The 13,854-nt window shown below is 36.8% G+C and overlaps 1 protein-coding gene across 2 annotated transcripts; it reads right to left on the bottom strand.

The window, feature by feature from the left end:
• Positions 1-104: 104 nt before the first annotated feature.
• LOC111792742 (putative serine/threonine-protein kinase At1g54610) lies at positions 105-13,420 on the bottom strand. 2 transcript variants are annotated; one of them, XM_023674318.2, is made up of 8 exons: positions 13,035-13,420; positions 12,402-12,847; positions 11,998-12,282; positions 11,559-11,876; positions 7,527-7,754; positions 2,126-2,226; positions 884-992; positions 105-762 (listed from the first exon to the last, which is right to left on the bottom strand). In XM_023674318.2, the coding sequence occupies exons 2-8, from the start codon at positions 12,777-12,779 to the stop codon at positions 487-489; spliced, it is 1,695 nt and encodes a 564-aa protein (XP_023530086.2). In that variant the 5' UTR covers positions 12,780-12,847; positions 13,035-13,420; the 3' UTR covers positions 105-486. The 2 variants fall into 2 exon arrangements, with proteins under 2 accessions (XP_023530086.2, XP_023530087.2); XM_023674319.2 differs by having other exon boundaries at positions 13,198-13,420.
• Between the last annotated feature and the right edge of the window lie 434 nt (positions 13,421-13,854).

Below are 13,854 nucleotides of genomic sequence, written 5' to 3'. Positions count from 1 at the left end.
GAATAAGTCAAAATCATTTTAAAATTAGCTGAAAAAGTAAGCATTTTCTAAACGAAAACTTAATTTGAATTACAATAAATGTTATGGAGAAAAGAATAAGAAAGTTAGATCAAACGATAATAATGAATTTTTTTGTACTGTGAGGTCACTATTTCTGTAGAATGTCACGGTAACTTCAATAAGGAAAATTTGGGACACAACAAATCAACATATACATAACTTTGTTAAATTTCTCATCACTTAAAAGCAAATTTATCTATAAAATTTCCGTACCCTTCCTCAAGGGGGAAAAAATTAGATCAAAGCAACTATGAATACCGAAAAATCGATGCTACTCGAACTCTCGGACCTTAAAATTCATGATCTTTTCAGCTTAGAGAAGGCCCGGCTGATTGATTGTCAATGTTTTTGGATGAACAGTGGGAAGAATTTGATGTCACTCCTATCAGCAAACAGGCAGAGTACGATCACAATCTTATCAAAACTTTAGACCATGATTTTCTTGCCTTTACCTCCCACATGCTTCTTCTGCCTAGGTGGAGCATCAGTGCCAGCACCAGGGACCAGTGGACCAGACCAGACTTGGACTGGCTCCTTAGAGTAAGTGAACAGTGTCGAGCTGAATGGTATGTCGGGAGGAACACCGGATGGATCCATATGCCGTGAATATCCTAGCGTAAAGCCAAGCGCTCCGTCCTGGTGCGGTGGGGGGAACTTTTCGCTTTTGCTCTTTGCATTTGCATGTGTAATTAAGCGCCTTCTCTGTTTCAAGGTACAACAATTTCAAACGGTTTAACACTGAAAATCTAAGGACATGATATACTGTACTATTAGACAATGTCTAGCTGGTTGACAGTTTTGAACTTAGCAGAGGAGTATTTACATCGATATTTGTTTGTATTTCTGCATTGGCTTCAGGAGCTGGAATCGCCCTAACACGTGTGCGTGTTTTCTTCACTCCATCTCCCTGGGCTTTGTTAGCTGCTCTTAGTCTGCAAAAAAAAACCGATTTAGAATGATGCTCAACAAAGACACAGCAAGTTCACAGGACTAAAGAATAATAGCAACAATTATCCCAAGCTTTGTCAAAAAAAAAAAAAAAGTTGAATTCTATTTTGGTTTGTATGGTCAGTTTAGTTGAATTCCATCATTTTTGTTCAGATGCTCGGTTCGGCTGCAAGAATTTTTAGCTTTTAAGTCCTATTTTTAAACTTTTTTTTTAGTAATTTGAGCACACAACTTACACCCAGTGCTGATGGTTTCAAACACTTGATCTTCCCAGTGCACACTTGTGTGTTGGAGGGAGAAAGTTAACACTCTAACTTGAAGAAAGATTTAAAGTTAATTTACAAACATCGTCTATCAATTTAGAATCTAAGCTTTCATTTTAAATTCTAATAAGCTCTTGTTGTTAACACCTTAATTAAACGTTAATGTTGTATTACTAACAAGTAACAATATCACACAGGTCAATAGGTGGCACAAAGAGAAGAGAGTAAGCCATTTTACTCAATGAAATCTCTTCTAAGAGAGTAAGCAAATTGGATAAATAAGCATAGATGAGCCAAAAATAATTAGTTTCAACTGTATTATGCCAACCCATTCTACCAAATGTTTTATGCCAAACCCATTCTACCAAATGTTTTACCCTACTTGCTCTTATTATTGGCTGGTCTATTCTTTTGGGACACCTGTTACTATGTCGTACCAAATCAACATTCGTTAGTCGAATGAGGCACTACATCAACATTTAAGTAATGCATAATTGAGAAAGCTTTATAGACAGAAATTAAAAATTGATGAACATAACTTATCCATAGTAACAAATCAAAATTAAAGTTCAAGAACATCACTAAAACCTTTAAAACTTCAAGAACTAAATAAAGCCCAGGCAGTATATTTGTAAATTTAACCGAAACTAAAAACAGAAAAGACAGGTATCTTCAGCTTCTTTACCATTAGAACCAGCCATTTTATATTATAATGGCCAAATCTTTGAAGAGATCAGAACATCTTTTAGGGAAAAGACCTCAACTTCATGAAAATAGCTTGCCCAAATTTCTCAATAGCTCACAAAACAAACCAGGCATATATTGAGCAGAAACTGAAATCAAGGCATTCATACCTCCGGGCTTCATCATCCCGTCTTCTAGCATCCATCTCCTTACTGGGAGGATATTTCGGGAGGCTGGAGGGTTTGCAAGCTAAAGGCTCTGTCATGAAGAACTGTATTGCAATGGACAAAGTTTGAAAGGCATACAAGAAATATGGCATAATTCCCATTATAGCAGACACAGAAGTGAGAATGTAAAATCTAATACATCCAAATGGCTGCGAAAATTTCCCTGATTAAAGCTACCTCATAAGTTGAAACAAAAAATAAGCATAGGAGGTTGCATTGCAAAGAAAAAAGATTACCAAGATTTGTAAAAGTTAAAAAAATAACAAGTTAAAAGATATAGGTTATTGACTAAAGTAGACATGCATGTTATACAACATATTTAGTTCTGTATATAAGTGCAGGTTTAACCTTTTTCTTATAAAGTCAAGGAAATTTTGCATCTTTTGGTGAAGCTTTCTATCAATCAATGATCCAAATCATCCACAAAATAGCTCAAAGTATTTCTTAATAGAACTTTTGCATTTCCTTTATTTAGTAGGGTCGAGCAATTGTCCCGTGAGAATAGTAAAGGTGCACGCAAGCTGGTCCAGGCACTCACAGATATTAAAAAAAGCGGGGAAGAATAGATCCTCACTCATTTATAATATGCAACTGATGGCCATTATTTTTTTTATTGTTTATTATATATATATCTATATATTGTGATAGGGAGGGATTCTTTCATTATTTTTAACAAAATTGTCATACGTTTTAGGAGGACTCTAACCTAAAAATTAATAGGAGATGTATATGGCAGAAGTGAATTGTAAATTTCCCTGAGCTTACTAGGTTTGCACAACTTATGCGATGTGGGGTTTCCAGCTTCCTTTCCAGTAATTGGGCATTCCTTTGGATTAATAATCCAACAAGGCTTTCTTTCTAGAATCCTGGATCAGAAACGCTTCTCATTTAGAGTAAAATGTACTTTCCAAAAGAAATAGGCTTTTCTTGATTCAGTCTCTCATGAATGAATGATGACAACCCCCCCAGGAGGGATCAGAACTCCTTTTTTCTTTTTCTTTTTCTTTTTAATGCCAAACTAAAGAAAATCATGAAGGCTTAGTGGAATCTTATGTGAGGAGGATGGTTTGGATTATATGAGGTGTTTTCCCTTAGAACCAGATGTCATGGCACAAGATGACTGTAAGCATGGGCGTCATTTGAATAGTTCGGCCTCTAATGTAGTTTTACTTGAAAAGTTTAAGGATCCTTCAAAAGCTATTTCTCAATGATAACCCCAATTTCTCAGCTTCGAAAATTTCTCGTTTAGGGATGAGAGTTGCTCTCATTTTTTGGGAGGACTATTACTTTAGCCATATTCTCATCACTTTCTCTTCCCTCATCTTTCAAATCTTCCCCTGAAAGAAATCTCTACATACCTCATGTAAGTTCCTTCTTCCAAGGGCCCCCTTGCGCATGATTTTCAACTCTTAGAGGGCCATTTAGAATAAGCAGGCAATTGTTATGTCCTTTGTTCCATCCGAACAAAAGGGTTGATTTTCTTCTTTATAAGTCCCCGTTGCTAAAAATATTTGGTTTATTAGGTTCTTGGAAGCTTTTAGAGAGATGTCCTTTGTTCCAAGCAGAGATGTTTTGTTCAATGATAAAGGAAATTATTTTACAACCTCCTTTTTTAATAGAAGTAGAAATCTTTGGCAGACTAGCTTTTCTGCTATTTTGAAGACTGTTTTGAAAAGCCCAAAGGCAGGAGTCTAATGCGCCTAGGCCCAAGGCACAGCCCATGTGCCTCATTTCAAAAAAGCAGAGGCTCCATTAATGAAGTCTGCTTTACTTCCTACTGTTCCTGCCAATTTTTAAGCTTTTCTGAGTTGTAAGGGAGAAAATCAAGGATCTTCTAAGAAAATAATCATTTTTCCTTACAATACAGAATAAAGCTCTACTAAAACTTTTTATCATCTCATTATTTGCATTAAGCATTGGAAATCCGTTGTGCGTGCACCTTTAGCTTTAAAAAACACTGGTATAAGGCTTAAAAGGGGGTAGGAGGAGTCGTGAAAGAAGTTTGGGAGTGTGGAACACCTCAACGGTTCTCTTTAGGTCCATTCTAGTCTACTTGACAATGTTTTCTGGGATTTTTCCCTGAATACCAACAACTGGAGTCTTTCTGTAAACTTCTTTCTTCTCTTTAGGGATCCTTTTGTTTTGTTCCTGTCTCTGTTTTTGTCTGGTTTTCCTTTTTGAACTTTCACTCTGAACGAAACTTGGTTCTTGATAGACCCCTGATTATGAAGAGGTGCATAGTTGTCACAAGAGGGAAGAGTGAGACAGCAACATAAGATGTAATAAAATCAGCTTCTTTCTTTTTTGTTTTTTTGGTGGCACATGGCATATTAGCTCGCTAAGTTGGATATGAAGAGGTTGATTTTCTGGGTTGCAAAATAGAGGTCCTTCCTTTTAATTACTTGAGCTTTGTCCTGGGGTAACCATAGATACCTCGAGGTTTGGGATCCTATTGTGGATTAATTCAGGTCAAAATTGAAAAAATGGCACGGGCTTCTTTTATCTAAAGGAGGGAGAAACGTTAGCTCAAGTATCCCTTTATTATTTATCGCTCCTTAAAGCCCCAGAGGGTGTGACTAAAGAAGTGGACCGTTTGGTAAGGAACTTCTTTTGGGATGGAGGAGAGTTTAAAATATGTCGACACCTTGTTAATTGGGAATGGACTTCTTTTCATATTTATTATGGATGTCTTGGGACCGGCTCCTTTTAACAGAGAAACAATGCTCCCATTGAAATAGTTATAGGGATTTGCAAATGAAAAAGGCACTTGACGGCAGAAGGTTATAGGAAGTGTGTATGGAGTCGACAATCATGGGTGGTTTTCCCTCCCTCCAAAAGGAAGTGCCCATGGAAGACCCTGGTTTGATATTGCAAAAAATACTGCCCTGTTTCTTAATTTCATTAAGTTTAAAAGCTGGAAATGGTAGAAGGATGAGGCCTTGGATAGATAAGTGGATTGGAATAGCCCTCTTGATAGTGTCTATCCTGATCTTTATAACATCCCGCAGAGAAAGTCTTAGCAGATTGTAGAGACCTATTTGAAAGAGAAATTCAAAGCTGGACAGGGTTGATAAATACCATTGATGTCTTTAAGCTTGGAAGTTTGGAGGATAAAAGGATTTGGCTTCATCATCCGCTCTACTTCTAAATAAGTTTTTTTGAAGAGCTTAGAGGTTAGAGCTCCCCTTCAGGCCCACTGATTCTGCTGATTTGAAGTCTAGAAGCCAAAAAAAGGTGGAAGAGTTTTTATGGTCCCAGTTTCTCCACACTTAAAAATCTCCAGTTCCTTTCCAACCAAATAATGGCCAAAAAGGCAAGCCTACCACTGAATGGTGATTGTAGAAAGGCCTCTCCTCCAACATAGACCAACAATTTCTACTAAGAGCCAAAATAACGAAAGAAAATCGTCCCTGATGTCCATAAACAATGTGGTACACATCTTCCATTGCCCGCTTGCAGCATACAATTATGGATTTAAAATCCCCTTGTAAACCGCCAGAACCTGGTCTTCTTAGGGATAATAACTTTCCGTAGCTGATGATCAACCAAAAACAAACACAAGTTCGATCCCCTAGACAACAATGAATGAAATTGAGAAAACTAGGATTGCAAAATCATTTTCCAGTTTCCACATGCTCCTTTAAGAGCCTTCATTCACCAATTACACACTCATGTTTTCCTTTTCCACAACACATTAACCAAAAAGGATGAATCAATAAAATCATACATCTTTTTTTTCAAGATCAGTCTTCAAGATTAACAATCATAAAAGACTTCAGAAAAAGTATCCAAGTGTTGCCCTATGTCCCTCTACTTGCTCTCTATGTTTGGTGAATGAAGAGTTCATGGACCACATCTTTTTGCATTGCCTCCTAATGTTAAGCTGAAAGGAAAGTCTAGAACCCTATGGAAGTTTGCCTCAAAGTCTACTCGAGTATTTTTTTGGGATTATGAACAGCTGAATGCTTCATGCTGGCATCATGGGTAGCAAATTCTTTTGTAACTACTCTTTCTCTCATATTTTCAATGACTGGAAAGCCTTTGTAAGTAGCTCTTTAGGTGGGGTTCTCATCCCCCAGCCCTTAGGTTGTCTTTCCTTTTCTGTCTTTTTTAATATATTAGTTTCTTATAAAAAAGAAAAAAAGTCAAAGATCATGTTATTCCATGTTACTTACCAACACCTCTCAACCCCTCCAAAAATTCTACCATTTCTCTCAAGCCAAATACTCTACACGGCCATGAAGAAAAGAGCCTGCTAGAGAACTCTGTCCTTATCATGAAAGAGAGTGAATAACACAACCTCCTCCAGTCACATCTGGCAATCTATATTACGAGCCAAAGAAACCCCAAAGGACTCAAAAAAGCACACCCAAATTGGCTGCGCATACTAGGAACACCCGTTGCTTATAGAGATGATATTAAATAACTTCTTCCTATTAATAAGGGCTTGGGAATTATCATATACAAATTGGTAACGGAACTAATAGGCCTAAAGTCCTATTTTGCTTTCTGGCCAACAAATAAATGTAATCTTATTCATAGCCCAACCAATGAATCCCTTTACACACACCTTGGGAAGATATTCCTCAATAACATTCCACACTCCTGATATGAAACTAATTTCAATTGTTAAAATCAAACAAATAATAATAACTTTAGATACTATTGAAGATAGTAAATTTACCTATGTTTCATATTCAATAAGAATGCAGCAATGAATGACAAACAGAAAAACAAAAAGAACACAAGAACATGTGAATGTAATGATGACTTTTATCCCCACGTGCGCTTCAAACTTCATTTAACAAACAAATTTACATCTAATAAACTATGGTTATTTCTCATCAAATTTTAATTTCAATTAAAAATTAAGATATTTTATAATCTATAGTCTTCTATCATTCATTCCCCTATAACTGTGTCAGTTTCAACATTATACGTTTGAGAGATCAAATTTTGTCCCAATACTTAAATTTGTTAATCCCAATGGTCCATGTAGTTGATGAGTTGGTGTTAGAATGGAAAGTTGAAATAGCAGTAATATGGACTAACATGCAGTACGTGGCCACCAATTTGCTTACACTCATTAACGGCAGAAACTATCAAGACAATGATATTAAAACTAGCAAAATTTTCAAGGACAAGATTGATGCAAATGACATAGTACGCTGTCTTAATGAAACCAAACCAGAAAAAGGCATAGGAAGCAACAAAACTTTGTTTGATTGATGAATGTAGTGGGAAGATTGATGTGTATAGTAAATGAAACCACATATATTCGATCAGATTAATGACAGAAGTGAAAATCATAAATGAGATCTATTCTGATAGTTTTTTAGCTTACCTCGCTATTTAATGCATCTGTTGCTGTCTTTCGTTCAACTGGATCAATTGCAAGAAGCGTTTCTATAAGGGGCAGGGAAGATAGCGGGAAATCTTTAAATGTCTCCTTTATACATCTTTTGTAAGGTTCTCTGGGCTTAAATAATGTTGCATTTGGAAGCTTTGCTCTTTTCCAATATTCATCTGAAGGGGAGCCACAAAGCTTGTATATCTTGTGTAGTTGCTCCACCTGGGTGAGCAAAAACATAATCAGCAAACACAGCAGGCAGAGAATGCTAGAAAGATTTAAGTTCAGAAAAGACGAGAACAACCTATGTAAAAGTTTAAACCATGCAATGTTCCTGACTACATTCATATGTTTGGTTACAATAAAAAAAGGTGGTAACTGTTTTAGATTCGAAACATTCATTCAATGGTAAAATGATTGTACAGAAGAATCTAGCAAACCAAAGGTATCAATGGAACATATCTATGTCAACCACATTCAACAATGTGACCAAAAAAGCACCTATAGCACACTGAAAGGCTCATGTACATATCTAAGGGACCCTATCACTAAAGCAAAGCCAAGATGGTAATGGTATCATGCACCATTAGGCAAGGTACACAATCAAAGAGGAGTTCTATCACTGAAACGAAAACTGGAGATAAAATGACCTATCAAAGGCGTAATGTTCCTATTTTGCCTGATATTAAGTCATGCTTTCTCATGATGATCTACATGGGATATGGCAATGCACGCACTCAAGACCTTATACATTAATGCAATTTTGCTCTCCTTGATCAAATGGAGGAAACTGTCTCAAACTCAGATATAATCTTCTCATCAACAAACTCAACTGATTCAAACTCAGAAGGCAAGAAGCAGTATTCAAGAAATGAAACAAGGAGATTTTCGGTTGTATTTCTACAGAAAGAAACAATCTCCTTACAGAAATTGCTCTCTAATCAGGTGGAGGAAATTGGATCTGCCACAATTAGTTCAACCCACACATAAAAAGCTCATGAAAGCAAAACTTATCTCATTGGTAGCAAAGGAGAGCAATTTTGGAGACTGTAAGAAAACAATGGCAGGAAGAGGGCGACATAAACTCTAAATTTTAGGAAATTATATTGACACAAGGCAAAAGCTTTAATGAAATTGTCTCAGAATTTATGTCCTTCTACACGCTTTTATAAGCAAATGATGATATCCTCATTGACCCCAATCTTGATTGGAGCCCAATTGATCAACAACAAGCGGCCTCCCTCAAGGCTGTTTTCACCAAAGAAGAGGTAGGGAAGGCGATAAAGTTACTGAGCTCCAACAAAAATCCCAGATCGGATGGTTTTACCTCATAATTCTTTAAAAGATGTTGAAACATTCTTAGAGCCGATATCAAGAGAGTGTCCCAAGATTTTTTTTTCAAAGTGGAATTAACATAGTAACAGAAATGAATCATACATATGTTTGATGTCAAAGAAAATGAATGTCCACACTGTTACTAACTTTCACCCCATAAGTCTTACGACGGGACTATACAAAGTTATAGTAAGGGTACCATTAGAACATCTTAAAAGGGTTCTCCCTTTCACGATCATTGAGCAGCAAACAACTTTTATAAAGGGACATCAGATCCTCGATGCATCCCTAACAGCAAATGAACTTATAGACAAAAGGAAAAGGAAGAAGTAAAAAGGTTTAGTCATCAAACTTGACTTGGAAATACCTTTTGACAAGGTCGATTGAACTTTCCCCAAAAAAAATTCTTGTAGCAAATGACTGGTGGGTGTGGGTAAAATGTTGCATTTCATCCACAAACTTCTTCATAATCATCCATGGAAGCCAAGAGGGAAGATCTATGCTTCACGAGGTCTTCGACAAGAGGATTCAGTATCTCCTTTTCTTTTCATAATGGTAATGGATTGTCTTAGTCGCTAACTCACCAAGAAAAAAAACCAAGGGCAGATAAAAGGCTTTTAGAGTAATGAAAGCTTAAGTATCAACCACCTTCAATTTACAGATGATACAATCCTCTTCACTGAATTGTCCTCCATAAAAAAAAACATGTTTGAGAGGGTGAAAACCTTTAAAAAGATTCTTAGGACAAAACATCACCCTTCAAAAAAAAAAAAAAAAAAAAAGATTATGGGCACTAATATTAGTATAGAGGTTATCGAAGACTTCCCAACAAATTCGGTTGTAAAGGGGGTGAATGGCCAAATATGTACTAAGGACTGCCCTTAAATGGAAACCACACATCCTTCTCCTCCCGGGAGACCATTATTGATAAAAATCGAAGGAAGGTTATCAACATGGTCATCATGTTACACTTCCAAATGCGGAAAGCTCACCCAAGACCATTATTGATAAAAATAGAAAGACGGTTATCAACATGGTCATCATGTTACACTTCCAAATGCGGAAAGCTCACCCTAATACAAGTCACATGTTCCAACCGTCCCACTTGCTAAATGTTCTATTCAAAATGCTACAAAAATAGAAAGATTATTCCGAAACTATTTGTGGAAAGATGACCCACACATTATCCGATGGAATACCATAAATCTCTTGGTAAACAAGGGCGGACTCGGTTTGCATTCAATAAAGGAGAAAAATAGAACTCTCATAGCCAAATGGATATCAAGATATTATCACAAAGGCAACACCTTGTGGAGAAATCTTATTAAGACGAAATATACTCCCACATCATGTACAAATCGATCCACTCCACCTTCTGCAAAGAGGCCATGGAAGTATATAAAAAAGCATCAAAAGCTCATTACCAACCAAATTCACCATAGGATGGATGATGGAGGAAGCATATCTTTCTGAACTAACCCTTGTATTGACAACCACACACTAGTCTTGCAGGATCCACTTTTGTATAGACTCTCTCATTGCAAAATGGTCACGACCAAAGAAACATGGAAAGATGTCAACAAATTATAGGACTTGAAGCTTGGTAGGAACTTAAAGGATAACAAAGCTACGGAATGGGCAAAATTAAGCCTTGACCTTGCTCCAATTATATTGTCTAAAAAAGGCAGACTCATTGAAATGGCATCATAGCATTGATGGGGTCTTCTTAACAAAATATTTGATGAAGGGGAGGGGGGAAACGGTAGAAGCAATAACCCCATACTAGCAAAGACAGTATGGAAAGGACACCCTAAAAAGGTGAATTTTTTCCTATAGAAAAGAGTGCATAAAGCCATTAGCACAAGTGAAAATCTACCCAAAAAAAAAAATGCCCTACATGACTCTATTTCCAAGTTGGTGGCCATTATGCAAGAAAAACAACGAATCACAAAACCACTTATCTATGCGGGGCACATATGCTCATAATTTCTAGATAAAGATTCTCAATAGTTTCAGATGGCATCTCACTTTTCCTAGGGAAGTAAAAGAGTTATTAGACATGGTCTTAACATCCCTCCAAGAATGCAAAAACCCCTACTATGGACAAATCTTATTATGGCTTCCTTTTGGAATCGATGGAAAGAAAGAAAATCAAAGAGTATCCATGAAGAAGACATAGACTTATACTAGACTCTTAGAAAATGTTGTTTACCATGCCATATCTTGGTGTAAATTGCTTCCTACCGTGATACCTCCTTCGTTGTAAATTGAGAAGATCTTTTATAAGCATAATGTATAACACATCCCACTTGTAAATTTCAAACATCAATGAAGTTATCTCTTATTAAAAAAAATAATAAAATACAGTTCATGAGCATGATTTTCTTGCAAAAGTTACTTCAAGTGCACGTTCTCTAACCAAAGTATCCCTGGAAACTTATCACCAAATCAAACAAGAACATAATGAAACACTTCATACGTCCAAGAAAAATAGTACTTAGACAAGAAATGTTTGAAGATCAGAACTCGAACAACATTGGCACTAAAAAATTATCCATATGAATGCCAGATGTCCTGAAGTCATTGAGAGCAATTAAATGCAATAGAGATAGTGAGACAAACTTATTCCTCATTTCACATGATGAAAATGGAATCTAAGCTATGAAGCTAAACAGGAAAGAAAGCAATTACCTCTGTACGGCCAGGCATAATAGGCCTCCCAGCTAATAACTCAGCCAGTATACACCCAGCACTCCAGAGGTCTACACCTACTCCATAATCAGTTGCTCCAAGAAGAAGTTCAGGAGGTCGATACCATAAGGTAACAACTCGACTAGTCATTGGGTGCTTGTGATTAGGATCAAAGAAAGAAGCCAATCCAAAATCAGCAATCTTAAGCACTCCCCCACTATCAATGAGAAGATTAGATCCTTTAATATCACGGTGAAGCACGTGACGATTGTGACAGTGTTCCAGTCCAGATAGCAGTTGTTGCATGAAACATTTAACCTATAAATAAGCATGTTTTCAACAAAAGAATTATTGTTCAGCTTTTGATTTCCTGGAACAACTGCACCAATGTTCAGTTTGGATATGAAAACTTAAAGAAACAAAAAAACAATAAGCTAACCTGAGATTCCGTAAACTTGATTGATGGATTTGCAGCAAGACCAGCTAAATCATGCTCCATGTACTCAAACACCAAGTATAAACTACAAGACATCCGCGATGTGACCAACCCCTCCAATTTCACAACGTTATTATGATTTAATCTCCGAAGGATTAGAATCTCTCTAGCCATAAATTTCACACTTTCCGGTTCCAGATTGTCAAATCGAACCTTCTTCAGTGCAACAATTTTACCTGTAAGTATATCTTTAGCCTTATACACATTGCTATACGTTCCTTGTCCAATCTAACAACCAAAAGAATCATGTTAGAAGCCTGTAAATGGAGTGTATAAAAAAAATAATAATAAAGAACGAAAGCAAGAATGCATTACAGGAGGATCTTATTACTTAGTCGATTACCCACCTTATCAATCTTTTCAAACGTATCAGCCTTCCTTGGAATCCAACCATTGAGAGCCTCCCCACAAACTGCCGTGAGCCAAGATGGCCATCCAGCAGCAACTTGCTCTCCCTGGGAATGGTTTGGCAAGTTAACAGGCCTTGGAACCTTCCTCGACCTTCGCCGCTCTGCTCGTGGCCGATCCTGACCACCGTCAGCCTTCTGCTCCTCCTCCTTGCTCACATTTGCATGCTCCTCTACATTAGCACTAACATGCTCTAGTTCTTTTTCCTGAACATGCTCGACTTGGACACCAGGCTCAGTAATTTGATTCCTCTTCCCGTTATCTACAGGGGGTTCTACACTTCTAGAAGACGCCTGTCGGCTAACCAAACACCCCATTTCTCAATTCTAAGAATCATCTCCCACCATAGCAACCAGCAGAAGCACTTCAGACATGGATTTCCTCACTACAAATCCAGCAAAAACAGTAGACATAAATTGCCAAGTAAACTAGAATTTGTAAAAAAAGTGAAAAACAAAAAACCCCAAATCCCCCCACAAATCAATCAATCAATCAATCAATCCTAGGATTCTCATATCATTAACAATACCCAATACCGAAAAGAAAAAACAGTAGAATAAGAAAGCGAATACCAAGAAGTAAGAAGCAAGAAAATCCCATGAAAGAAAACGATGGATTGGAGGGAGAAATTGGGAAAGGGGAGTGATGTGGAGGGAAAAAGCAGGCATGAGAGTGAATCAGAGTGGAAAAGGAGAGGAGAAAGAGGGAAAAGTTGGGAGTGAATTGGAGTGATACATAATTGCGGATTGTTTGCGGTGGAGTGTGGTGGTTGTTGTGGGCTCTGTTGGGGTGTCTGTCTGCGAGAAAGTGGAAGGAGCCAATAGGAATAGCGAAGATCTGTTCCGGCGTTTCAGAAAGTCAGCCTCAAATCCAAATCTGGAATCTCTCTGTCTCTGTCTCTCTCTCTCTCTACTGTAAAATTGAGCAGAGAGAAGTTTAGATCCTTAATCCCTAAAATGATGGGTTTTCTTTCCTTCTTTCTTTTCTCCTTTTTGGAGTTCTATGTTCACCATTACTCTTCACTAATCAATTCCTTACTCTTTTTTTTTTTCAGAAAATAATTTCTATATCTCAATTTGTGAAAATCTCCTTTTATTTTATTTTTTTTTAAATTATTTTTTATCCCGTTCTATTAATTTATCATTCAAATCTCATACGCGTCTAAATTCTGCATTAGATTGCAGATTTAATTTGAAAAATATTAGTTTCATACACATTCATACATAAATCAATTTACACCCTCTATTTTAAATGCACTAATAATTTTTAAATGGATAATCGAGATTTTGTAAGAACATTATATGAATAAATTTTAAATTAAAGATGAAAGTTTATGAATTTGATTTATATAATATTTACAAGTTTGTACTACTTAGGTGTGTCATTTCAATC

The sequence above is a fragment of the Cucurbita pepo genome, chromosome 4 (assembly GCF_057944985.1).
Source record: "Cucurbita pepo subsp. pepo isolate OVF chromosome 4, ASM5794498v1, whole genome shotgun sequence".
Classification (NCBI taxonomy): domain Eukaryota; kingdom Viridiplantae; phylum Streptophyta; class Magnoliopsida; order Cucurbitales; family Cucurbitaceae; genus Cucurbita; species Cucurbita pepo.
This window is presented reverse-complemented; position numbering and strand designations above follow the sequence as displayed.

What these genes read in the sequence shown, in the direction of transcription:
- LOC111792742 (XM_023674318.2), bottom strand. Translation starts at nt 12,779, where the DNA reads ATGGGGTGTTTGGTTAGCCGACAGGCGTCTTCTAGAAGTGTAGAACCC. An exon ending in TCAAGTTTACGGAATCTCAG is followed by an intron (nt 11,877 to 11,997) that starts GTTAGCTTATTG and finishes GCTTATTTATAG; the next exon opens with GTTAAATGTTTCATGCAACA. An exon ending in CAGATGCATTAAATAGCGAG is followed by an intron (nt 2,227 to 7,526) that starts GTAAGCTAAAAA and finishes ATTGCAATACAG; the next exon opens with TTCTTCATGACAGAGCCTTT.